Here is a 27,271-nt window from a genome sequence, read left to right as displayed (position 1 = left end):
AATCAGAGAATGTGCAACTAAGGAACAACAATTGTATGCTTCTTGAGTATTGTTTCTCCAGAAAAGAAAGGGGTTATTACAAAGGGAGGGAAAGAAATCATTACTCCAACCAATGCTTAACTCTAGACTGCAAAAGTTTTCCTACATGAAATATAAACAGTTTTCTACCGGGAACAGTGACAAGCAGAAACCAACTGAGATTTCTTCCTTTTCTTGAATAATCAGTATAATTGGTATACAAACAATATTTGGTCAAAATTATAGATGGGCAGAAACCAACTAAAAACAAAACTTCAATACATACAATAACAAATCCAATAAAAAAATCAATAGACATAAACGGGCGAGCACTACAGTACAGCAGAGGGAAAACGCCATTCAGAATTGCAGACCACCCCAACCTAAATATTGGAAAAATATTGGTTCCCAACCTCATCTTTGTTGGATTCTTCGTAGTATTATCAACCCATCCTTGAGACAGCACTCGATGATTACACACTAAATTTTCATCTCTTCAGTATCATTTGAATGGCATTTCGTTGAGACTGAGTCAAACTCTGCAGTGCAAACCAAGGTAAATTGCAGAAGTTAAGCAACAATCGTCTATACTACAATGTGAACTAAATGAAAAATATTACTGTGGTAACCTCGCAAATGTGCTCTAAGAGCTGTCGGTCAGATTGCGAAAAGCTAACAAAGAAATCAACAAGGTAATTTGCCAGATTTATCTGTCACTTGCAACCATAATTGTAAATTGTTAACAAACACATGCAAATTAGCATCACATTGAATAAAGAAAACAGACTCCAGATCACAGACCTGATTGAGGGGATCAGCAACACTAAAAAGGTTGTCGTCGTACTGATCATCTCGATCCTTTTAATTTTGAAACAAGTTAGCAAAATAAAATAATAATTAAATTTCAGTATTAAATTATGATATAATTGCATGGTACAAAAATTAAGATAGGTGAGAACAACTGTAACTCAACGAAACCTCATTAAATACTTTAGCCATTGCTTGAAGATGTTCATCAGTGGCTTTTCCCAAAGGTGAAGACACCGAATAAAGAAAATCTCTATCATTTTCGATACCATCCGCTTCAACTTCTTCCCAGTCACTATCCTGAACACAGTTTATATATTAGGTAGCAACTCTTTACTAAATAGTATACAATTGGCGTACACAACAATATGCATTAAATACCACATCATCAGCTTCCAAAACTTGTTCTTGTATTTCAGTTAATGCATCCGCCAACAAAGCCACTATCTGCAAGATATTCAAAAAAGAGAAAACATACTCAGCTTATGATACAATATCAAAACATTCAACTTACCCATAGTCTTATTTTTGAGATAATCGCAAATTTTAATGAGGATGTAAAACAGTAACATTGTTGCAATTCATCGTAGAAACCACACTTTGAGCTTTAAAAATAATTTTGATACAAGAGAAAGAAACGTAATATGAAAACATTCCTTTATTTTTGCCTAATAAAATGCAATGAGGTAGTTGACCCAGCCGCCGTTATGGGAAATGAGGTTATTGAATAAACTTTGGGATAGTTCACTAAATTTGAATAATCTAGGCAGAAACACTTAAGGGAGTTCAATATAGTGTCACAACTCAAGGTGTGCCTGAAAAACGCATAAAGGTCAAAGCATTTTCATTTCCTCTACGTGAGAGCAAAGGATTGTTGTACTATTTTCCATGCGGTTCCATAACTTAATTGGGAGAGCCTGAAGAGGTTGTTCTTGGAGAAATATTTTTCAGCTTCAAAAAGCCACTTCTTCCATAAGAACATAAATTTATGGCAGTAGACTTTGTGCGTTTTGGGAGAGGTTTAAAAGATTGTCTGCAAGTTGACCCCATTATCAAATTAGTAAACAGTTCTTTATCCAATATTTCTGAGGGATAACCCATTATGGTTGGGAGTATGATATATGCATAAATGGTGCTCTTGTGAACAAAACCCCGACTTTGGGAGAGGATTTAAGGAAGTGAGTGAATGGATTTGAGGGGATAGAGAGAGAATTGTGGTATTATTTGGGTTAAGAGAAAGATGGTGTGATTTGAGTGGATTTGAAATGAAAGTTTGTAAAAATTTGTATATGATGTAATAGATTAAAAAAATTATTTAATTGATAAAATTAGATGATCACCATTTTACCCTTGAAGATAAATATGATATAAATTTAAATGTAAATATTATTATTATTAATATTATTATTACTATTATTATTGATATTATTATTACTATTATTATTGATATTATTATTATTAACGATGTTTTTTATTAATGTTATTATCATTAATAATAATATTATTATCATTAATATTAGCTCTATATAATTCATTTAACAACTCTTTTATCACTGGAATAGGAAATTTATCTGAAATTGTAGCAAAGGCTCGATAATTAATACAAAAGCACCAACTACCATCTTTCTTCTTAACCAAAATCACTGGATTTGTATGAACTTTTACTGGGCCTAATAATTTCTGTCCGCAACATCTCAACAACTTGTTTCTCAATTGGGTACCTATAAGGTCTCACATTAATTGGATCTACACATGTTATGATAGAAATATGATGATTCAAATGCCTATTGGGTGGTAACCCCTGTGGTGTACTGAATATGCCTTCAAAAGACCCCAAAATCTCTTCCAACTCATTTTGTGCTGCTGTTAACTGGTATTGCCTCTCAGATCCTTCCTCCAATTCGACACTACCCATCTCCCAAACCAATGTCACCACTTCAATCTCTGTTTCTTTTAATAAGGCTGCCGATGTGACAACCGTCTTGGTTAAGGAAGGATCCCCTTTATTAGAACTTCTTTCTCTCCTTGAATGAAATGCATTGTTAAATCCCTCCAGTTAATTCTGACTTCTTCAAGTGTAGCTAACCAATTAATCCCCAAAATAAGATCCACTCCTCCTAATTCAAACAGGTAAAACCTTCCTGCATCTCCAATCCTTCCAACTGTAGGGTTAAATCTTTACAAATCCCACTAATAGGCTTATGATGTCCATCTCCCAAGCTAACTTCATAAGGAAAAGATTTATCCACTGCCAAACCCAATTCAGCCACCAACTGATCTGAAATAAAGTTGTGACTGGCACCACTGTCAATCAAAATCAATACTTTTCTTCCTTGCAACAATCCTTGGAACTTCATAGTATATGTTTGAGTTAATCCTCCCGCAGAAGAAAAAATAGATAATTCCATCTGATTTTGATTCTTCTCTTCTCATTCTTCAGGTTCCTCTACCTCGACATTCTCTCCCAAAATTAACACCCGAAGATTCTTTTCAGGGCATTTATGACCAGGAGTGTATGGTCCTCCACATTGAAAACACCTGCCCTCTTCCCTTCGCTTGATATATTCAGGGTAGGGTAAGTTTCGCAATCCCTTTATTCAATTTTCCCCTGAATTCGAACTACCCACCTTAGACTCCAAGTTTATTCCCCTCCTTCTATCCTAACTGTGCTAATGTGGCTGGAACTTCACAATTCAGTCAAAGTCCCCTTCAATGTTTCTAGCCAAGAAACCACTCCTCAACTTCCTTGAAAATGACCTTGATACAAATTACTCCTAATTGTTGTCCTCTCCCAGTCCTTACATCCAAAGGTTGTTAAACTCATGGGAGTTTACGTAAACTTTGATTGTAAACTCGTAAGAGTTTACTTCATATAAAAATATTTTAAAATATTTATAAATAACATAATAATTTAATATTTATAATGTTATAAATAATGTTTTTATTTTTTATAGTATTATAATTATTAGTTTGTCATATTATATATTTTTAAATATTTTTCTTTAATATTATTATTCTTTTATCATAATTTTAATTGATTATAGTTGCCACTTCACATAAAAAACAAATTGTTGAACTTAATGTTGGCTCAAAAGTTCAGCAGAGTAGAGGGGAGGCCCAATGGTCCAAAATAATAAGTGTAAGAAGAGGACTCAGCTTTACTTTAGTATTAAATATTTACATGCTAAAATATAAAATATAAACACTGCATATAGAAACGCACAAACAGTGGAGTGGATTTCATTTCTTTAATAAAACCATAATGATTTCATTTCTTTAATAAAAGCACGAACAATGCCATTTTAGGGGTTGTAACGTTAAAATAAAAAAGTTTCACTCACCACACGTAGAGCTCGAAGGAGGCGAGACCAGGAGTGGCGGCAAGCACATCAGCAAGCACAACGGTGAGCGTGAACCATGCAAACGGAGCATGACCACAAGTCAGGTGAACGACGAGCCAACGAGGCACAACCACGAACAACAGCGAAAGAAACGCAACGGTGCCCTAAACTCAAAGGATTTCCTCTTTCTTTGTTTCTCCCTATTTCAAACTTGCAAAATCGCGATTCAAAACGATTCCACCGAGTTCAGTTACGATTTCACCGAGTTTACTCGAAAACCATGTTTGCTTCCAAGTTAACTCGAAAGCCAAGACTGGGAATGCAAACTCGTCTGAGTTAACGAGTTAACTCGCGAGTTTGATAACCTTGCTTACATCTCTTGAAACTCCTTCCACATCTCTAGCGATCTCCATGGCTCTCAATAGATCCTTGGGATTGTGTGGTCGGATCCAACTTCTAATATTAACATGCCGACCCGCAAAGAAGTACCCCATTAATTGTTCTTCTGTCAAGTCTGTTGCTTGTCCAACTAACATCTCAAATACCTGTATGTATTCCTCCACTTCTCCTTTCTGTCTGACGACAACCAATTTTTCAAACACCAAGCATCTATCCGTTCCTCCAAACCTTCTAATTAAAGCTTTCGTCAATTCCTCCCATGAAGGATTTTTTGTTTTCTTTCTCCAGAATCTGAACCAATTAGTGGCTCGTACTTCCATATTGATGAAAGCCAACTTGAATCTCTCGCTAGGTGAGACCTCTTGTACTTCAAAGAATTTTTCAGCCCTAGATATCCACCCAATTGGATCCCCTCCTTCAAACGAAGGAAGTTCCACTCTTTTCATCCGCCCCGCTGGTACTCCCTTTTGTCTTCCTCCTATTCTTCGCCAATCTCTTCCCTTCTTCCAACTCTATCCCCGTTTATAGAACCTCTGCTTTTCTATGTTCTTAAGTCTGCACAAAACATCCTCCATCATATCGATGAGCCTTTGAAAGTTGGTTCTAGATTCCCTCCTTGTTTCCTCAATTGCTCTTCCATGTTCATTCACCAATGTTTCTACTGAATCTACTCTCCATGACTCTCTTGGTGTTTTTTATCTGGCAGGTCAAACCAAATTGTTAGATTTCTAGGTGATAAGAAACCAAATTACTAAATTAGCTTAAGGAAATAGCACACAAATCTTACTGCAACAACATAAGATAACACTCTAATTCGAAAAAACATAATACAAGAGAACATCCAACAACTTCCAAGGGAAGAAATTCCTTTCTACACAAATTAGCACTTGTTTCTAAATAAACTACTCAACAACCCAAAACAAGGGACCATTTCCCCCTTAAAACCCTAACCCCTATTAGACTTTGTAACTTCCTCTGACCACCAATGAAATGCCCAACCACAGTTAAATGTTTCGTAACTCTAATTTTTAACCTTTTTCCTAACATCACCTTGAATGTCTTCTCAGACTCCATGAGATTTCAAAACGTTCAATTTCAGCATTTGCATTTATCTTCGAAGTTAGAAGCTCAACATTGCTTAGTGGAGCTACCATGCTCCAATGTGGTAGCGACGCATGGTGGCAGAAGCTCCAACAAAAAGCTCGACAATGACTCCTACAAAAACTCCAACGAGGGTCTGGCAACAACTCTTGCAATGGTTCCGGCAAGGTCCGAAAAAAGTCCAGTTATAGCTTTGGAGAAGGTTCGATGAAGGTCTAAAGCCAGCTCTGAGGACAGCACACGCAATGCAAGAATGGAAAGAACCTCAAGTTGGGTGCACTTCAAGCAATCCAAGTATTTAAAGGAAATTGGTGCACTTCAGGCAACCGTAAAAGGAACCACAACTAAGACGGTAAAGAAGAAATGCAAAAGCAAAGCTTCCAAGATCGGGAACTCTGATACCAACTAGAAAGAAGATTTTTATTCAATTGATTGAAAACAGTACAGTACATCCACTTCTATATATAGAGAACTCAAATCCTAAAGTAATAATTACAAGAGATCTCTAGAATCTTCTAACAACTTTTAGTAATTTAATATCCTACCAACAACTTTTAGTAGTGCATTTAATATCCAACTAACAACATCCTACCAGATTTTTATTTCTTAGGGCTCTAAAACTTAAGTTGGTTGAGCCACCAGCTGACTGTCACCCACCTTTATCTTGCAGACGGTGTTAGAGATATTTCTATTGTATAGTTTCTTTGTTAGTTTGCTTGCACTCCTAATCGTCAGTTATAACTATTGAACAGTTATAACAATTAGACATTTATAACTGACATATTGAAATATGTCAATAATGATCCTCTGAAGTATATACATAGATCTGTTGTAGCATGATCATAATTTTTGTTTAGATATTGATCAATAAAACTTTGGTTCAGTATTCTCTCCAGTTAATTAATATAATTTGATCATAATATGTTCAAACAACTATGTATAACGAAAGGAATTACCTTGGTGGGAAGTGGTAATATTACCCATTGATTCGGAGCTGATTTAGCTTTTGATCTTGTGGTCACTCCCTCACCAGACTTCACGAGGCAATAAGCTTGGGAAATCAGCAAAAAGTACTCCGAACCCCCGGGTGAAGAAAAAAGTGAACAAAAATAGATCATATAATAGTAATACCTTAATTAGATGGCCTTGGACATGTATTTTTCCCAATTCATTGTGCCTGCTGGTTAGCAACAAGGCCAAGGCACTTGTAGTTACTTTTATTTGATATGCTCCCTGTATGTCGCCTGCAATCATATATCACATTGAAGAAAATTGATCGTGTTCATGCATATCTAAGAATACCTTATTGATCATTCTCATGCTTCAGAGGTAAAAGTAACAAACATGAGTTTTGCAAAAAAGTATTCACACGCACTGAAGGGAGAAGGAGTTACTATATTAGTTAGATATTAAAAATTTTAGTACTTAGTAACAAAATCTGATAGATTTCTTGAAGCAAGAAATCAAACTCTCACATGCACCAGCAATACTGGAAAGAATCTGAATATTATTCTTGAGATCAAAGAATACAGTGTACACAGACCAAACACTATCAAGGGAACACTCTCACTTCACACAGGATGCAATTGTCCTGTCTATACAACAAAGCAAAAACATGTCTGTCACAAGACACCCCTGGCCCCTTATAAAGCTAACCCTTCATGATAACCAACAACTAACCACCCAACAGACCTCCTAAGCCTCCTAACCGCCTAACAGTCTACAACCTCCTATTTAATTTCTTTTCCTCCTTTCATATACTTTTAAAGCCCTATCAAAATCTTTCAACTATTCATGCATGAGGATGACTCCATACCAAAGAGCAGTTACACACATCTTTCAGTTCTATGGACAAAATACATTGCAACAAACACATAATTTGAAAAAGTGGAAAATACCAAATAAATCACATAGCAAAATATCTTAACCAACAAAATAGTAGAAGGATGCTCACCCTGCAGCTTGGTCCATTCTGAAATCACATAAGCAAACGAATTGTCATGTCCATCCGCAGGAATTGAGATCATCAAATCAATGAAATCTCCAACATTAGGAACACTCATGTGTACCTGAATAATATTTTGTAAATTATCGATGTGGACAGAGGGAAAGCAGACATTAGAATCATTCAATTAACTGTTTTCAACCTCCAAAGACTATTTACAAAAAAGAGAGATTTGACTGTTAACCATTCCCAACCAAAAACTGAGAATAGAATCATTTAAACTCAATCTGAAAATTTGGCTAAATTACCAGTCTAGCAAAAACAATTAGCAATGAGCTTCGTAGGACAGCGTTTTGAGCAGATTGCATTCGTTTGACAAGTGCAGCAACCAAGTCTCGTATATGTACCGCCATATGTGATGGCAAATGCAAAATAAGTTGAAGAATGTAACTCCCAACAAAGAGAGACCCAGAGCTTTCCAATTCCGGGTTTAGTAATCTGTTCAAAATAAATGAAATCAGACAACAAATTGGAAACAGAGATTAAAAGATACACCCACATGTGACATAAGCAGGAAACCTAAAATAAAACAAGAATAAAATGTTTGTACCTGTTACTGTAAAGGAGGTTTTCAAAGTTCCGATGAACAAGAAGTATTAAAGAGAATATCTTAGTTTAGACTTGGAACCTAACTCAATACCATAAAACTTATAAGGTGAAAATTACCTAAGATTTGTACGTCCTATTATTGAGATATAGCACATTTCTGTTATATGTAGCTCATTTAAGAAATATGATCACTTGCACAAACGAGAGGACTAAAACCAATGTAATCAACCTACATTGTTGGACTTTTATTGATGTACTTATAGGATACAAAGAAAAGGTGATGAGTTTGTTTTTACGCACTCATACAATGCTTAAATCATAGCTTTCTCGAAGAATAATTGTCTTTAAATCCATTCTTTTATCTAGGATTCGTCCAAATGGGATCAAATGAGCTTTAAATGAAATTATGCACTAAAACCAGATTTTTAAAGCCGTGTCAGATGATAAGTGTTCTAGGTAGCCAAAATGCACTAGATGATATAGCTAGATGAGTCTAATTAGAAAGTCTGGTCTATGGAATTTTCTTAGATGACTTGATAAATCAACAACACTTTATTTCTTTTACAAGATATAAGGTTCCCTCCACGGAATCCATAGTATCATGTGGTAGATCTCTTATTAATGGGAGAACCAACCCAATATACACCCCAATACCTTAAGACTTGAGTACTTCCCTTGTTATTGTACAAGTGTCCCTGTCCCGGGTTCCCTTTTACAGATCAAAGAATGTGAACAACAACATTCCAATGATCAATGTTGATGTTTTGAATACATTGACTTCCAACTCCTACCGAATAAAATCAAGTTTTAACCAACCTTCTATATCTCTCTAGGTCTGAGAAAAGTCCAGATTGGCTTCGTTAACTTTTGATTTGAATCCATAAAACTATCAATAGGCTTGTAATATTCCATGCCTATCACCTCAAAAATATCAAGACTATTTTCTTTGTGAAATGATGACACCTTCTAATTGTGCCACTTCAATACCAAGATGTTAGAGAAAAAGACCAACACCTTATGATTTAGATTAAGTGCTGCTAGAAACATCTAACTGACGAACACGATCATGCTTCGTCTAAAAGATAATGAACAACAAACCATGTAAGACGCAAGCCATGATTAATGAAATCCAAACTCTTGAAGGTAATAGAACATGTGCATTAGTTCCTCTTCCACTTGGACAAAAAGTTGTTGGTTTAAAGAACTCATAGTTAAGTAAAACAATGTATATTTCCTTAAATGCATTGTTACAATTTACTATTGTATTTATAGAGTATAGTAGTGCAAAATACAAAAATGTCAGGAAACCCTAAAACCCAATAGTTGGGTTCCCGTACATAAATAATAATAATAATAAAGAAAATTACATTTCAACAATGGTTATTGTAGTTGAATCTTCCACTCGTTGTGATAGGATATGTATGGTGTATGTTAGGAGGAAACATATTAAAAAGTAGTTGTTAGTTGAGTTGTTAGGTTGAGCAAGACTTCCTATATATAGCTGAGGGTCTTTGTATTCAGGGACGTTTTTGGATATTTTGGAGAGTTGTTGACAAGATCATTGGCATCCTGTGTGAAGGGAAAATTGTCCCTTGGAAGCATTCATGCTGTACTTGTTGCCTAGGATCAATAATACAAGATATATTCAGTGAGTTTAGGTGTCTGCAGTGGTTTTTCCTGGTTTCCTCTATCTAGGAACCTAACACGTTGTTAGCTACATAAATGGTATACACAATCATTCCAAATGAACTTTAAGCTTAACTAAATCTTATAATACCAGCTTATAGGGTCATGTTTGCACACACTTATATACTATAAATTTATCTTAACTTTAGTCAATGTGAAATCTCCAACATACACTCCTCATCATGGAACTCGACATTTTATGGGTGGCTAATAGCAGTCCAATAGCAGGTGGTCCGGTAAGCCCAGCAAACAACAACCTTCGCAAGGATAAACTCTAAGATAATTCCAATATCATGTTGAAATAAAAGAAAAAGAGACATAGGCTGATATCCTGATCTGTAAGACAAAAAGATGGACCTAAGCCTTTTCCATCTACAACTTTTAATAACAGAAAAATAATAAACTAAATTGGGAAGATCTAATAGTATGTAACAATACAATAAACTTAAGGTTGATTTTGCAGAAAATATAGAGGAATGTTTAAAAGCTAAAACTTAAAGAAATAACAAAATAAATTGTAAATTGTTTGAACAGTAGTTGAAAGAAGCTTGATGTTAGCGAATGTACTTAGAAATGTGAAATAATAGCCAACTACCTTGAAGCTATATCAAGTAAACTTCTCATAGTTGATCCAGAATCAGATCCCCACGCAAGAATTTCTTGTCTTCCCCCAGATATAAATGCAGATAAACACTCTGTAGCATTCTGCTCATATCAAGTGAATACATATATTTAATTCTATACTCCAATCAGAAATAGTTTAAAATATAAATAATAAAATAGAATGTATCTAAAATATACCTGAATTTCACTATGGTCATCACTTTGTAGGATTATTTTGACAACAGCATTAAAAGAGACATCATATATTGCTTTCACTACATCAGCAGGGGCATTCTGCATATAGCTACAACGAAATGAGATGAGAAATTCAAAAGATAAAGTGCTCATAGGTCAAGGGTGACATGATTCTACGTATACTTGCCTTTAGTAACATTGTTACCAGATCTAGTGAACCAGATACCAAGCCTTCAGTTTGCTCTTGGGGCTACAAGAACATAGGTGTGTAAGTAACAGGTATTATTCTAAAATCACTAACCACTGACACTTGGTCAACTTTGAATACTCATACTTTATTCAAAATTGGTCCAACATACGGCAAAATTCTGGCAACCAATGGATGTATGCATCCAGGAATGCTTTTGATCGTCTGGAGAAAGGAAAAAATATAATCAGATGAACAAAAGAAATTATTTATAAGCAAGCATTATAATAATTCTTTCCAAACTCTGCAGCAGTTACGAACCAAGGAATCTATATATAGAGCTCGATAAATGATAGCTTCAAAATAACATCTTCGAGAATAGCACATAAGTTAAAGTACTAATATATGTGTGTATTTCGAGCATATATACACATGCACACCCAACAAAGCTCTCAGTACATGTCACATAACAACCAGCACACAATTAACTTCATACGTGTGTTTAATACTGCAAATTACAGCATTTCCAATTGTCAGGCCATCAAAATGAAATGAAGGTGTCCGAGTCCATTGATTTATGCTGCAGTTAATATTTCCTTGGACAGTTTTAATTATATAACTAGGACAGTTTTGAAGACTCAGATTAAAGATCAAACTCAAATGGAGAGATCAACAAAAATAAAGATAACTCTTCTTCCCCATTCCTAAACACTAAACCCAATTGGGTAAATTTTGGTCGTAGTTCCTAAAGACTAAATTTGAGAGACTAAAATGATCTTTCAAAATTATTTTGGCTTAAATACCCATTTGGTCCTACTATTTATTTCTTTTGTTCGATTTGGTCTCTGTATTAATAAAATATTCAATCAAGTCCCTGAATTTTAAAAATGCAACAATGAGACCCTCTCAAAGTTCAATAAAATCCCTCGACTTTTAAAAAGCCAACAATGAGCCTCTTTTTGCATATTTAAATTGACGTATGAAATTGTATAAATCATCACTATGCATTTGATATAAACTGTATTATGCATAAATTAAAACGTCAATGTTTCTGTTTGTTAACGATTTTACTCCTAATTGAATGAACTGTGAGCACACTTCTACTTCATTGAACATTTTAGCAATAATGAGAAAGAATTGAATAAAACAAATACTAATGGGACATAAAAGAAAATTAAGATAACTATTTTTAGTCCTCAAATTTAGCATTTAGGACCTAAAAGTAATGTTTTCTTTTTCAAATATGAAGGACTAACCTGAACCTTTTTTATTTTTGGGACCAAAAACAGAACTGCCAAAATTTCAAGGACTAACGTAAAAATTAAACCCTATTCTTATTTAAAGCACATATATGATAAAATAATCTAGATAATAAAAGGATGACATAATAAATTATTCAAACAAAAATTTTATGATATGGTAAATTAAGATTTTAAGTAAAACTCAACCACATAAAAACTGATTTATAAAATAAGGTTTGTATCCACTTATATATTATAATTTGACTTTATCACTAGTTTATATAGGATTTACAATACATCCTTTAAAGCCAAAGACAATACACCTCGAACATAAAACTAGATAGCATGTGCTACAATATTAAAAAATGGATTTTAAATCAAAGTTAACCTTAAGTAATAATAAACTAATCAAACATAATATGTTAATATAATATTTAAAATATAATATGTAAACTAAATATAACTAAGGGTGTGTGTCGAAGAACTAGAAAAATTAGATTAATTCAACAATCAATATTATGTATAATTTATTCAAATTATGGTAATTTATTGAACAGTTCTCTAGTTTGGATACAACAAAAAAACAGTTTTTACATAAGAATAAGAATCTATGAAGTTGAAAGGGAAAAATGTTTTCTACTAAATTTCAAGTGATGTCCTAAACATCTAATATATTAAACATATTTTTCTTAAAAATAGCTTAAGTGAAGAAAAACAAAACAAAAAATGCTCTTAAATAATTATTATTATTATTAGGATTAACTATGTTTTTAGTCCTTAAACTATAACACGAATTTTGATTTTTGTCTATGATACTAATAATAATAATTATTATTATTACTATTATAATAATAATGTTGAATAAAGCATAACATATAATATAATATAGTAAAAAATAATACAATAATGGCTATCCTGAGTTCTGCTATGCTATCCCTTTTTAGCAATTTTGGGGTTGACCACTACAGACCCCAATCTAAGATTGTGATTGGTTCGATGGAACATTCCACATTAGAATCTCATGTTTTACAGTCCTACCTCAGGGTAAGGTTTGACAACATCAGTCATGACTAATCTAAGATGCCAAGGAAAACAACCAAGTAACTCTGGAGATAATAATATTAACAAATAAAATCATTACCTCAAGAATTTCAAGTGCATCAATACTGATAAAAGGATCCGAAACATGCGATGCCCACACATTAAGGATTACAGGAGAAATCATGTTTTCAACTACTGTTGATGATTCACGACCTATAAAAAGTAATGATAAGGGAATAAATATATGTGAAATGAAAACAAGGGATAGATTTTAGTAAAAACATTTTGAAAACTTCTCACCCCAATGATTTATAAATTATAAATTTTAACACATTCTGCCAAAAATAAGTATGAATATATAATCAAACTAGTATCCGGAAATACATTTAATATTACACCTAATTTTAACAAATAGCTAGCTGAGATATTTTTAAATCATATACATACACGTGAGTGTGCTTGTGTCAATATCTGAGGAGTATACGACCTAACCTGCTTTCACTGCAGCAAGCAGTGTATCAAGTACCAGGTGCAAGGTTTCCTCTGATGCCTGGAAATCATATTTTGGCAATTAATATATGCAACAATAGTAAAGATACATAACAAAAGCTTTTATAATGTCGGTACATGATTAAGAAGATCAGTGAGGGATGAAAATAAACCCAACAACTGCGATTGGATAACTTCATTCGTTGCTTCAGGAAGGAGGTTAGAAAGTGCTCTACAGGCACCTACTTTTACAGGTGGAGGCCTGTTATATTCAAAGTTAGAAGAGTATATTACAATAAGATTACAAACTGAGACAACTTTTCTTACACATCAATTGTAACTGCCTTCATTGCTAAATAGAGATAATGCTCTACTAAGCCACTGCTTATCTGTAAAATATTAAAGATCAATTACAAGTCACGACAGAGAAAGATCTTGAGAAATGAAATCTTAAAAGTTTGGACAGGACCATTTACCAAAGAAGAAAATTTAGCAACTGAAGTAAAAATGCGAGCATATAAAAATGGGAATTCAAGAGGACCTGGAATAAAAGTGAAAAAATAAGATTAAAAACACATTATCACGGACACAGCTGCATTCATTGAATCAGAATGGAAGCTTAAACGAGGGCAAGGGAAGAGTTGAAATCAACCTATTAGAGAGTCTACTGCAAAAATCTGCTCAAGCAGGTCCTTCAAGTGACTTGAATAAACCCTGGTTTCCTGTACCAATAACAAGATACATTAGAGTCTTCCCAAGTTCAAAATAAAAACACAAGAATTGAGGCTGGAAATGAAAACTTAAATCTAATTCTACATATCAGAATTCACAACTGAAATAGGAATCTCAAACCTCTGTCTCAAATAGTTGTTCTGAAAGAGATGATAGGGCAAACAGAGTAGCTTCTCTTATCTGCCAAAAATTAACATGTATAAAATAATGTTAGAGCAAAAGTCCAACACCCTATAATTTTGATAAAGTGCTTAAATACAACAAAGCTTAAAACATGAAGAAGCTACGTCTAATAGGCCCTGTACAGATTCTAAGTACAAGTGCTTCATCTGATAGACGATAAAACACCATGAAGATCTTTCCACTAGTTTGATAAGTGATTGATGATAATTAGATGAGTACAATCAAGACTTTAAGTTCACATTAACTCAAAATATTCCTAAAGCTTAAGTTTGTGATCCAAGTAATGCCTTCACCATTTGTTGTCAAATAGTTCCATGCCAAATACAAACTTCATTCAAATATCTCTGGGAATTCAAGCTAAAGATGCATTGTCCACCAACTATCCTGTGCAGAAATCATGATCTTTTGATCACAAAGACATTACAATTTATACCTCTCTTAAGCCAAGATTAGCTTCTTGTTCAGAGAATACTTGCCTTGACGAAGAGTGGCTTGTTTAAAAAACACTTGAATTGAGCCAAGAGTGGCTCAATGAAACAATACCTAGATTGAGCCAAGAGTGGCTTGTGGGAAGATATAATTATTGCTTCAGAAACTATGGAAGTGGAGAAGGAAACAAAAATTCAAAATGAAGGTGGTATTTGTCAAAAAAAAAAACCATCTTACAATCTGTGGTGGCGGCAAATGGAGGCAACAGGCGAAGAGAGCTGTTGGTGGCAGTGGCTGTGGTGGTAAGCAGCCAGGTCAGGCAAAGGGTAGTGTGGCTGAAGAAGAAGAGTGGCGTGGGTTTTTAGGTTCAGGTTACTAGGTTGAATGTTTTTATTGGGCCTGGCCCAATTTTTTTAACCTTGCATCAATAGGGTTTTACACCTAACAGAAGACAAAAATAACACAGCAACCCTCCACATAGGGTTTCTTCTTCTTGCCATGCCCTGCTGCCCTACATGAATAAGGTTTCTTCCCCAATTTCTTCTCCCAGCTGTTGTCTTTCTTACTTCTCAATGTTGCTGCCCCGCCTTTTCAGCCATTACACAAAATGTGGCCGCCATGGGCCGCCACAAGAAACCCAATTTGCCACCGCCTTGTTGTGGCGGCAGGTTGCAAAACCGACGGCGGTTTCTGCCATGGCACTGCCATAACTGAGTTTTAATAACAGTGACAAGGAGACAAGCAACCCATAAATAAAAGCAATCATCAAGTGGTGGTATTGTTATCGGATCTTACCATGCTTATGAGAAAGGTTTGGGTGCAACTCCAACTCCACCACCAGCAGGGAAGGGTAAAGAGAAGCTAAAAAGAAGCTAATCTTGGCTAAGTGAACATTATTAGGAAAGAAAAGCCAGGAGGAAGAGGGGCAAGGTCCCAACTACCATTGTGTTCAAGTGCCTGCATTTCATCAATCATGGCTTGTCGCCATCCAGGATGACCAAGTGTCTCATGAACATTATTAGGAACCTTAATGGAAGATAAGGAGGAAACAAAAGAGAAATATGGAGGAGACAAAGGATGATAACTCAAAAAATTATAAATAGGACAAGGATTACAAGTAGAGCGAATACCTTTCCGAACAACAATAGGCCAATTATTATCTGAGTCAAGAGAGGGTGAGGAGGATGAAGGATCCATGGTTTGGGAATCTGATGGAGGAAGATCTAAGTCTCAAGGATCATCAATGTTTTGAGTTTGAGATTGTGTCTGACGTTGATATGTGAGAAGAGATGGAGGAACAATGTCATTTGCATTTTGAGTTTGAGGTAAAGAAGCAGAAGTAACCAATGGAACGTATGATGGTAAAGGAAACATTTGTTGAACATATGAACCATCCTCCATGGAGGACAAGAAAAGAGGTGTATCCTCAAAGAATGTGACACCAACATACATATAATACTTCTTGGTTGAGAGACAATAACATTTATACCCTTTCTGAAGGCGAGAGTATCCTAAAGACATACTTAATAGCTTTTGGAGAGAGTTTATCAAGACCTGGAGAAATATTATGAACAAAGCAAGTACACCCAAATATACAAGGAGAAATATTATGAACAAAGCAAGTACACTCATTGCATGCCAACAACATAATAAACAGGATTCAGAATCAGCATTATTTTAAAAATAGCCTGTCAGCCTGCAAATCAAATTTACCAAACATAAGCTAGTTTCTAGATCCAAAAAGAATAGCCATTATGTATTTACCCTCCACCAGCTTGCATTGCCAGCTGCTTTTCTGATTTGAGAGTCGTCCAACCATTGCTTTGTACTGTCTATGATAGCACAAATTCCTTCATCGTCAAAAGAATTCACAACCTCTTCCAGTAAAAGCACACCTAAAAGAAAGTATTTTCTTATGAAGATTATGAAAATATATATAATGAAACAAACTCATTTGAATCCATGAAATTTCTTAGCAATCATATTTTACTATTCCATAAGCACATTACAATTAAAATGTATAACTGATATCCCTAAATCATAGGGATCTAATTATATCCCTGAATAACAGGGATCGGACTATAGCACTGGATAATAAGGATTAAGTGTTGCCATTGTATTTCCTAGATTAGTTTTCCAATCTTGCATATATATATATATATGTGATGTACTCTTAGCAATAAAATCATCTATTCTACCCTAATTTTGAGATGGTATGAGAATGTTAAATTCTTAAGAGCTGCCTTTGAGTGTGCATCCAAACATCCTAGATGTCAACTATCATTGCTGTCAATAATTCAAAATCCTAGACGACAACCTTCATTTTTGTCCATCATCTCTTTAAAGGGAGCCTTAATTGTTATCATGATTTATCTTGTCATTCATTACCTTTATGTGATAACAGTGCTGCTATTAGTCTTTCTAAAAAAAACAATATTGCATTATAGCGCTAAACACATTGAGATTAAACACCATTTCATATGGGATCACTTTCAGAATAATATTGTGTTAGGAACCCAGAATTGAAAAGAGAAAGAGTAATATTCTTTATTGAATAGACTGAAAATAACACAAAATAGGAAAGCAGTGTCTCTTCCAAGGGTTTCCCCTTCACACAGGATGTCAATGATCCTGTCTACAATTCTCCAAAACATCCAAAAGTCCCCCACATACCAGGAACCCCTAATTATAAATAGACAAACTCACTTATCCTAACAACCCGACCAATAAGTACTTTTTTAATCTTTCCCCTTATCATACACATTACATATCCTATCATTACGTGCCGTTGCAAAAAGAACCTTGACCAATTTGAAGAAGATGCATATGGGGATATCTCTAGACAAGGTTGTTGTTGCCCTACTCAACAAAACAATCTCAGACAATATTGTCTAGCCAATCTTGAGCCTCCACACATAAGAACTTATGAATGTTTGCCTTTGATGGAAGAAAAATTGCATGCTGGCGAATGCTTAAAATAGAAGGGAAGCAAACCACAGGAAAAAGGAGTCTTGTAGTTTCTTCACCTTCATCAGAACCATTTGCCCGTGGCAATTCAAAAGATGCTGCTAAATACACTCAGTCTGATGTTCCTACTATAAAAAAACCTTTGAGCCAACTCCTAAGAAAAAGAGGACCATTCCATCTCATGGGATAAAACGTACCAGGGACACCACCCCTCAACAACATCAGATGATATGGTGTTTGCTTTCTTAAGGAAGAAAAGACGATAATCCTTCATCAACATTTGATGCTCCACTTGAGACACCTCCTCTGGATATGGTAACACATGAATCCTCCTCTTCATTCAAACAAACAGAAAACCAATCTTTTCCTCCACCTACACAAACAACCACCTCTGACGGAACACCCATAAACATGTCCTCCACCTCACATCAAAATTCTCAAACCAAAACTCCGACACCTTCCCCAATTCAATCTTAAGACTCTATTGCATCTAATCAATTAACTCAACCTTCCACCCATTCGCCCTATCAACAAAGGGGCTGAATAGCAACAACTTTGAAAGGATTGTTTCCAAACAATGAATGGGATATGCATATCCACCAACTTTGAGGGGAGTGTCAACAATCATATTTTATTATTTAATATTTGGCATATTATAGTTAAAGTATATAACAAAAATATCCCCATAGGGATCGAATTATATCTCTGAATAATAAGGTTTTGATTATATCTCTGAATAATAAGGATTTGATTATATCCCTGAAATATAGGGATCTGAATATATGCTTGAATAATAAGGATCTGATTATATCCTTGAATAATAAGAATCTGATTATATCGTTGAATCATAGCCATCTGATTACATTAAGTGTTGTCATTATATGTTTGAGAAATACCTATTTGAGAAAATCATACAATAGCAAGGCCGGGAATAGGATCGTTAGTGTCCTTGAATGATAAAATGCATCAAAATTTAAAAGTTTAATTATAAGGACAAGAGTCAGAATCATTATCATAACAAACACCAAAATAATTAAGATGAAGGAAAGTAATTCAACATAGCTGTTAAAAAATAGACTTTAAGCCTAACTCAATTCTATAAAACCGACTTGTAAGATGAGGTTTGCATCTACTTATGTACTATGAAATCGTCTTATATTTAGTCAATGTAGATTTTTCAACACACCCCCTCATGCTGAAGTATATACATTGAAGTATATACATCTCGTGCTTGAGACTAAACATTAATGGGTGGTCCGATAGCAAGTGGAACAATGTTCGACAAACAACAAATTTTGCTAGGATAAACTTTAATCTATTATTCTGATACTATGTTAAAAAGTGGACTTTAAGTCTAACTCAACCTGACAAAACCGACTTGTAAGATAAAGTTTGTATCTACTTATGTACTATGAAATCGTCTTATCTTTAGTCAATGTTGGTCCTTCAACAATAGGAAACTATCAAGCTAATGTAAAATAAATTAGCAGCCACATAGTTAAACTAGGAAATAAAATCACAAGGAGTGAACTATAAGATTCCCAGTTACAATCTCTTTAGTATTTGTTGTAACTAACAATAGTCATCGACACTCTGCACTGTCAGTTAGTTAGATGAAGTGTCGTCTAGTCAGCACAGCTTGCTGTGCAAGCTATTCTGCTAGTTAGTTACACTGAGCTGCAGTCTACTCAGCATAGCTGCTGTGCAAGTTACTTGATCTATATAAATTCCTGTCCTAGCACTTCAACAATAGTAATGCCAAATCATTTTCACTGTATATAAATCCTTATCTTTCAGCTTAGTTCTAGTTTCTTCAAGGGAGATACTGACCAGAGTTGCGGCAGCTATAAGTGGCATCATCTTCATCAGCAATAAACTGGTTAGCATCCGCAGACCATGTATGAACCTAAAAATAGAATGCATTATACTTTGGTAAAAAATAGTGAAAGAATTCAATTGCAGGAAGATATAAAAAAAAGAAAAAAAAAACAACAATGGGAGACAGATAGAACATCCAAGGCATTGCTACATATTGTCCTATTTGCACTATTACAAAATACAGCCAAATACATCTTCTAAACCAAACCACAGTAAAAAACAATTCATAGGATATAACATCTGCCGAGGGCGAGTATAGTCAAACTGCACTTGTCTAGCCCATTACCATCCCTATGAGGGATGGAATCCATGAGAAGACTTGTTAGGTTTCTGAGTTAGAAGCCTAACTTTCTCACAACACCCACTCACACAAAGGCACGCAAACAAGAGAGAACAAATGAAATGTATGTATTCACTGCAACGAATATCGAATACAATGATGATTCGGAAGCCTAATCCCCCTCACAAGGTCCAAGACGTGTTTATACAAAGAAAATGGCTAGCTCCTCAACAGAATTACAGAATGTTTATTTATACTCTCTCTCTCCCCCTAACAACATAACAAACTTTCCCGCTCTTTTTATTCATCCTCTACCATTCAGTATTAGTAACCTTATAGTGTCTGGCCCTTCACTCCTTCCTCCCTTGCAGCCACCATTCGGTATTAGTGTAGATATTGTTCGGCTCCTTCACTCCTATTCCCCTACCATTCGGACCCCATTCCCTTACCGTTAGGTACTCTTCTTCCTCCTCCTTTCATAGACTCTCCAACTCCTAACAAGACTCCAATACACCATTTGCTTCCTCTCTATCTAACATAAACATGCACATGCTGTAAAGTGATATATGAAGCAGTAAGAAATTGGCATTCATTTTATGCTGAAATAACAAAATTAAAATAATGGGTACTGGAAAGATCCATCTGCACTCATCTCCAGGAAGCTACAGTTTTTCTATTCAAATTAAAAGCACAGCATTTAAAATAGCAAAAGAAATTAGAAACCGAATCTGCAGAAAGCCAGTCAGATGCTACCAAGCAAAATGAAGGCAAAAATGAACAAGAGCATCGAGAAGAGTAAAAAATGGTATACCTGCTGTTCTGTCATCTGAAGAAAAGCAATAGTATAGTACACCAATTCTCTGATATTACCCCCAACCACCTATAGAAGTGAAAACCACAGATCAAAGCAACCGTACAATAGACCAGAATCAGCAAAAAAAATATAGCAAGAATACTCTGAACCAAACCTTTCTCAGTCTTGTATTACCCACAATAGTCAACATGAGTTCAAAGAGCTGCAAAAAAAAAAAATAGATGAAAAATGATAATTCAAAAGTTATCATAAAGTAACAAACTAACAGAAAAGAAATTTTATAATTCTGAGGTATATAGAGACTACAGAAGGTCATCCAGTTGACTGGATCAGTTATCACAACCTGACAGTGACAGCTGCAATAAACTACTCTAACAGAATACAACCATAATGATGATTGTAACTGACTAACAATGCAAACCACAGCCAGTTGATTACTTAGAAGTCTATAATTATAACTTTCAACATTTTCCATACAATTCAGCAAAAACAGCTATAAAACACTCATAAAAGGTATAAATCCAACAAAGAGGTTCCTTTTCATGAATAAACTGATGAAGCCACAATACTAATTAATGAAAAAAAGGCTTATTTTCATTGCAGTGACTGCTGTATCCCCCTTGGATTCAGGTGACCAGTTTAATATAGGTATCCTCCTTGCCAAATAACAAGCTAAAGGAGACCACCAAAAGTCAGTCAGTTAACTTTGACATAAAAATACATTGAGCAGAATATTGTCATTTTATGCAATATAAAATAATCAACATGAGAAACTGCTGGCTGCTATCCTCACCTGGATAACAAATGAATCAAGGCTTTTCTCTGAACCATCAGAATCATATCTTCCATCATATGAATCTTCAGTTCCTTCAATAGCAGCTTTCTCATAAACTCTCAAAGAAGAGACAAATGTATTCCACAGAGGTCCGAGTATAACTACAGGGAAAAACCTCTCGTAAACAAATAAGTCAAAGAACTAAAAACAAATGCCTAGAAGCTCAACTTAGGGAAAAACATACCCTCAAATTCACTTTTAAAGAGACTTGAAAAATTTTGAATGAACTGATTCAAGCACTTCAAAACCTTGACAAAGAAAAATACAACATCATGTTACTACATAGGAAAGATATGCATGTATGTGTGCTTGTATACTATACATACACACAAGACACATGAATATAACTATATATAAACACATATAGATAGATTAACCTCCATTTTGATACTCCAATCATCGGGATTTTCAGATTGAACTGGAATTTCTAGAATAGAAGAGAATTGGCCCATCCATGGTTTAACCAAAGGAGCTATCAGAGAACTTGTTTCTGCCTAAACAGAATACTTTGATCTGTTAATAGTTTAAAAGAAAAATACACTAACCCAACAATCCACTCAAACAGTTCACAGTCACTTAAGTGACAAAATACCTTGTAGACACCACTCATTGTCCCCAGCATAGATGTACAAGAATAGATTATAGAAAGGGCCTTTGATCGAATGTACGTGTCATATTTCTGAATGGCAACAAGAAAATAAGAAATATGTTTTTGGTCAGACAAAAGAGACTCAGTTCACCATAGAAACCAAAAAAAAAAGTGGTAATTTTCCTTTATTTTCTTCGTTTTTTAAATTGAAGAATTTAAAGATTTAGAAAAGTATTTAAATGAGTTATCAAAAAATTAACAAAAGGAAAGTATTTCAATTTTACTTCAAAAACATCCACTGACATAATGGAAAAATCTTTTTACAAACGAAAATTGACAACTAATATGCAAAATATAGGTAAAAAGGACTTCTTAATTCCAATAATATGCTCTTTTCCTTTTTGTTGTTGAAAGTTAAGACAACGCAATAATGGAGATAATGTAGGATAAAGATATAACGTCAACTTTTGATAATGAATAACTCCTTTCCAGACTTTTAGCATAGCCAATTTAGTTCAGAAAGATATACAAAATACAACCTGGGGAGATGATACAATTGTCAGCAAACTCGGGAAGAGAGCAGGTATTAATGTTGGAACCATTTTATCATCCAAGTCCGCAGAGAGAAGAGTCAAGCATCTCATAGCGCCATGCACTAGAATAAAATTATTAAAAGACAAATAATAAATCTAATTAACATATTGAAATTCCATAAAATTGTAATATGGTACAATTATTGATCATAAAATTATTTCCAGAAAACCCAATAGAGAAAGTAAATGAATCAACTAGTAGCCAGCATGAAAGAAAATCATCAAGCAAACCATTTACAATTCAGGGATATAAACTGCTCATACCATAAATGTTTGGTCTCTACTATACAAAAATGGAGTGCTTGGTACAGCCAAGGCTTTTTCCAAATCATTTACACGTACAAAATCCCAAAAATCAACTCAAACAAAAATGCTTACCTCCATTCAAGTTGGCTTGGTTATTGATCAAATTTAGAAGAAATGGTAACAAATCTGGCCATAACTCTGGCCAGTCATGCACTGCAATGGATGCAACAGCCATACCAATGGCCGTGCAAATTTTTCTATGAGGATCATCCAATGCCAATAGAAGCATTCTTCGGATGATTTCCTGGCAATGTAGCATACATTAGTTACCATAAAAAAATGACTAAGTAGTCAGTTCAATTAAATGGCCATACAGAAAATAAAATTAAATAAAATAAAAAACTAAGATTGGCATGGAACTACAAAAGGCTAATCAGTGATGTATAAACCTATCATTTAACATTCCAGAAATTCAGGTTCAGCAAACTAATATTATTTGGAGTGCTATATATGAGATCCACGAGCAAGACTTTGAACCCATAATAAATAATAAGTCAAAAGGTCAGTCAAAAGGCATAGAAACCTTGCTATTACCCTCCATCCTTATCCAATAAAAGAGATATCCATCAGACCTAAAGCTCAATGGAGGGAAGACAAAGCAGCAGGTGGACAGCTTTGACAACAGATGTTTTTATGATAGTTTTTAGAGCTTATTCATACTACTCTTTCTAACTTATGAGACAAAAACAATAAAAATTGGTTTTTTGTTGCTTTTCATATTTTAAAAATTTGTCCAATTATCTTAATCTTCCACATTATTATTTAAAAATATATTTTCTATAAATAAACAACAATGAGCAATTCATCTTTTTAAGAGTAACTCAATGGTGACCTTTCTTTGAATCACCATTCACCACATTTGGACACACTTTCTTGAAACAAAAGACTTTCAATAAAAGAAATCCACAAACTTAGAATTCTCCACCTACTATATGGCATAATCTAATGAGTCAATCGCTAAGACAAATCAGGCTCCGATACCACTTTTCGATACTTCATGTTGGACGTGGTTTGGTTCTATTCTTTCATTTCCAATGCCACAAGTTGGACTTGGTTTATGTCCATTTTACTTCTAAAATTGTGTTTGTATCTATAAATTTTGTGTTTGTATCTATAACATGTTTAGGTCCTAAAATTTTAAAATGTTTGGAAGTGCGATGGTGATAAAGATGCTGATAGAAACTTTTTTAGTTATTTAATTGTTATCACTTTTTTTTATGAAAACTCATGTGAGGCATCACTATGATCCTTGGCATCTCAGTTAAGTTGACACCCTCAGGAACATCGATCATATGCCATCACATGAAAATATCATTGAAAAAAAAAAAAAAGATATAAAGAACTCATGGGGGACCCAACCAAAACCCATGAACAAAAAAACAGGCCACCTATAAAGCTATACACAAGTTAAGAAGCGTTATACATAGGAAAAAGAAACCTTATGATAAAAGTCCAAACTTATAAAAGCTGACATAATTGTATACCATCTAAACACTTCTCCAGAAGACAGGCCTAAACTCACCAACTTATCAACACAATGATTTCCTTCCCAAACAAATATTTGACACCAACGACCTCTAATTTTTATCACTTTAACAACTTCTGTTTTGTAATTGTATGAACTTATTTATTGGAGTAGTTTGAACTTATATAGTAGTTATGCACCATTAAACTTAGCTATTGTAGAATAGTGGAGTTGTTGTTTTACTAGTTTGCTTAATCAAAATGTTGAACTATTGAATTGGTATTGCTATTTATGAGTATTAAATATTTTTTTCATATGAAGTAGACTCTAAATGATAGCCATGGGTACAACTGTAAGCTAGTTACAGTTGTTATAACTGCAAGTTTATTTTTTATCCTTGTGTTGTTATAAATAGTTGAGTCTTACCATTGAAATGTAAGTCCTTGTGCTCTCTCAATATAATGAAAGCAGTTCCTTCTTCTACTCTGTTGTTCTAATACAACCTAACCCCTGAATGGTGCCACAACTACTGGGACAGGAAGGCTCTATGAGTCTTAGGAGCAGCAAGCTCTGCTCTGCTAACCCATCACCACATGCAATTGACTACTATGGGCTAGTCCTAGCACAATGGTGAATTGTGCCTTGACCAATTTAGTCGTCTGTTTGAATCTGCAAACAGCCTATTTGCAACATCAAGGGTAAGACTGCATAACCATTACAGAGTGAGAAGCCTTCTGGCACTGGTGTACAATAATTAATTTTTATTAAAACAATAAAAAATGATTGAGTTAGACTTTTCAATAAACAATAAACATAGAAAGTATGGATTGTAGAAAATAGAAAGGAAAATGCAGAATAGCTATGGAATGCTATATCCTGCTCAAGCCCAATCCAAGCTTTCTAGTCTGTAACTTATAACCACCTCCAACTTTGCACACCTCCTTCTGGACCTCACTCACACTTCCACATGGCATAACAGCCTCTCCTTCTGCTTCTTCTTCACATATTGGGTTCAAAGATGTCATCAGTTTCTATATATTTAAATCTCAACTAAAACAAGCTCAGAATATTTTTCAAAAATACCTTTTAGAAATCCACTTACCAATAATACTCAATAGAAATAAATGCATATTTACCTTTTCATCAGTAGAGATAACAGGAGGTTCAAAAGTGTCCTCACCCTCCTGCCAATGCTTTTTAACTAACTGCTTAATAAGGACAGCAGCTAAGTACAACAAGGTTAAGTTATACAAGTTCCCAATAAACGGAAGAAGGAAAATAAATAATTTACTGGTACAAATATTGGAGTTGTAATCCTAGTAAAGTTTTTCAAATGTGAATGGAAAAAAGGAATAGATAAGAAAGCATAAGACGTGTTAATCCTAAAGGAAAAAGGGGGCATTTAAGAAAATACTAATTTCTTTAAGAAAAAGAATGAAAGATAGAAGGAAATATTTTGGCTCTGAATAAAAGTGCAGAACATGTGATCATTATGAAATAGGATATCTGACGCAGTCCCACCGCGAGCTCCTTGTTTGCAGTAACTTTTGATAATGCACTGCCAAAACCTTCAGGGCAATTTAACATTCGAAATTAACATGGAAAAATCATGATTGAGCGGTATTGAGAATTTTTGTCAAATAAAAACAGTAGTGAATGAGCACCCCAAGTTATGTTCTTCATCTCGATGGCCAAGCTAAAGAAATGTATACATATTACAAAAGTAGATAAAGCCAAACAAAAAACATGTTTCACTAAAATCAATGAAGCATATAAGTCCCATTTAAGTATGAAAATACAACTTCCATTTACGAATGACAACTTTCAAGCCATACAAGATTGAGGCATAACATCATTGTCATAAGTTCACGCTCAACAAGCTACCACGCCAGTGAATATCCTCATTTCCTTGTTACATGCTTATGCAGATGCCTCCACCCTCTAAATACCATAAACCACTCCTCCTCTCATCTTTTTAGTCACACACTAAAAAAAAAACAACAACAGCATTGTCAAACAAACTCAATTTCCCAAACCCATTACCCCCTCAAGTCCTCAACTGAAAAACACTCACTCCCACGCTACCACCACACCACATAAACAGCAAGCATAACATCTAACAAACAACCCACCACAATCGCTCTTGTCTTCGAAAAGAAAAGAAAACAAAAACAGTCCAACCTAGACACTCCATAAGGTTTTCACACCACAGAGCAAAATCCGCATTCAATTAGGTTGCAGGCGATGAAAATTAAAATGATGAAGAAAACCTGGTTGGCGAGAGGCCTGATCGAGGGATGCTTCGGCGAAACATCGAACCTCGGGGTTGGGGTCGAGTGTGGCAGACAAACAATTGAGTAGCCATTGCTGATCTTGATCCATTAACGGAAAACCCTAAAGCACGATGTAACGGCGACGTTAGTGGTTTGCGCTGCTTGCCAGTTCACTGGGCTGCTTTTTCCCGCTCTGCTGAAGAAGGATATATACACACATGAGAGAGGAGAGGCGTTTTCAAGTATTAGTAAAGAAGACTACTGA

At 34.7% G+C, this 27,271-nt stretch overlaps 1 protein-coding gene across 3 annotated transcripts; it reads right to left on the bottom strand.

The window, feature by feature from the left end:
- Nucleotides 1–182: 182 nt before the first annotated feature.
- Nucleotides 183–27,271, bottom strand: LOC124843907 (ARM repeat superfamily protein). 3 transcript variants are annotated; one of them, XM_088110882.1, is made up of 33 exons: nt 27,004–27,271; nt 26,240–26,301; nt 25,870–25,962; nt 23,341–23,512; nt 22,909–23,024; nt 22,373–22,459; nt 22,158–22,274; nt 21,965–22,028; nt 21,739–21,881; nt 21,100–21,147; nt 20,943–21,011; nt 19,804–19,879; nt 16,771–16,901; nt 14,515–14,574; nt 14,315–14,384; nt 14,139–14,203; nt 13,990–14,051; nt 13,801–13,924; nt 13,666–13,723; nt 13,274–13,386; nt 11,039–11,116; nt 10,892–10,954; nt 10,708–10,803; nt 10,502–10,611; nt 7,920–8,109; nt 7,621–7,735; nt 6,798–6,910; nt 6,623–6,700; nt 1,207–1,272; nt 997–1,125; nt 820–876; nt 648–728; nt 183–557 (listed from the first exon to the last, which is right to left on the bottom strand). In XM_088110882.1, exons 1-33 carry the CDS (start codon nt 27,113–27,115, stop codon nt 507–509), a joined length of 3,069 nt encoding a protein of 1,022 aa, XP_087967008.1. In that variant the 5' UTR covers nt 27,116–27,271; the 3' UTR covers nt 183–506. The 3 variants fall into 3 exon arrangements, with proteins under 3 accessions (XP_087967008.1, XP_087967006.1, XP_087967007.1); XM_088110880.1 differs by lacking the exons at nt 26,240–26,301; nt 27,004–27,271 and adding an exon at nt 25,160–25,730 and having other exon boundaries at nt 25,870–25,976; XM_088110881.1 differs by lacking the exons at nt 26,240–26,301; nt 27,004–27,271 and adding an exon at nt 25,160–25,727 and having other exon boundaries at nt 25,870–25,967.

This window comes from Vigna umbellata, chromosome 3 (assembly GCF_029865625.1).
Source record: "Vigna umbellata cultivar VRB3 chromosome 3, Vumbellata_1.0, whole genome shotgun sequence".
NCBI classification, from domain to species: domain Eukaryota; kingdom Viridiplantae; phylum Streptophyta; class Magnoliopsida; order Fabales; family Fabaceae; genus Vigna; species Vigna umbellata.
Note: the sequence above shows the minus strand (reverse complement) of the source record. Positions and strands in the feature narration are given on the sequence as shown.

Coding starts and splice junctions, on each gene's coding strand:
- LOC124843907 (XM_088110882.1), bottom strand. CDS start 27,115: ATGGATCAAGATCAGCAATGGCTACTCAATTGTTTGTCTGCCACACTC. Junction 23,025..23,340: donor CCAAGCCAACTTGAATGGAG/GTAAGCATTTTT, acceptor ATTTTATTCTAG/TGCATGGCGCTATGAGATGC. Junction 11,117..13,273: donor ATGCACTTGAAATTCTTGAG/GTAATGATTTTA, acceptor TCCTTTCTCCAG/ACGATCAAAAGCATTCCTGG.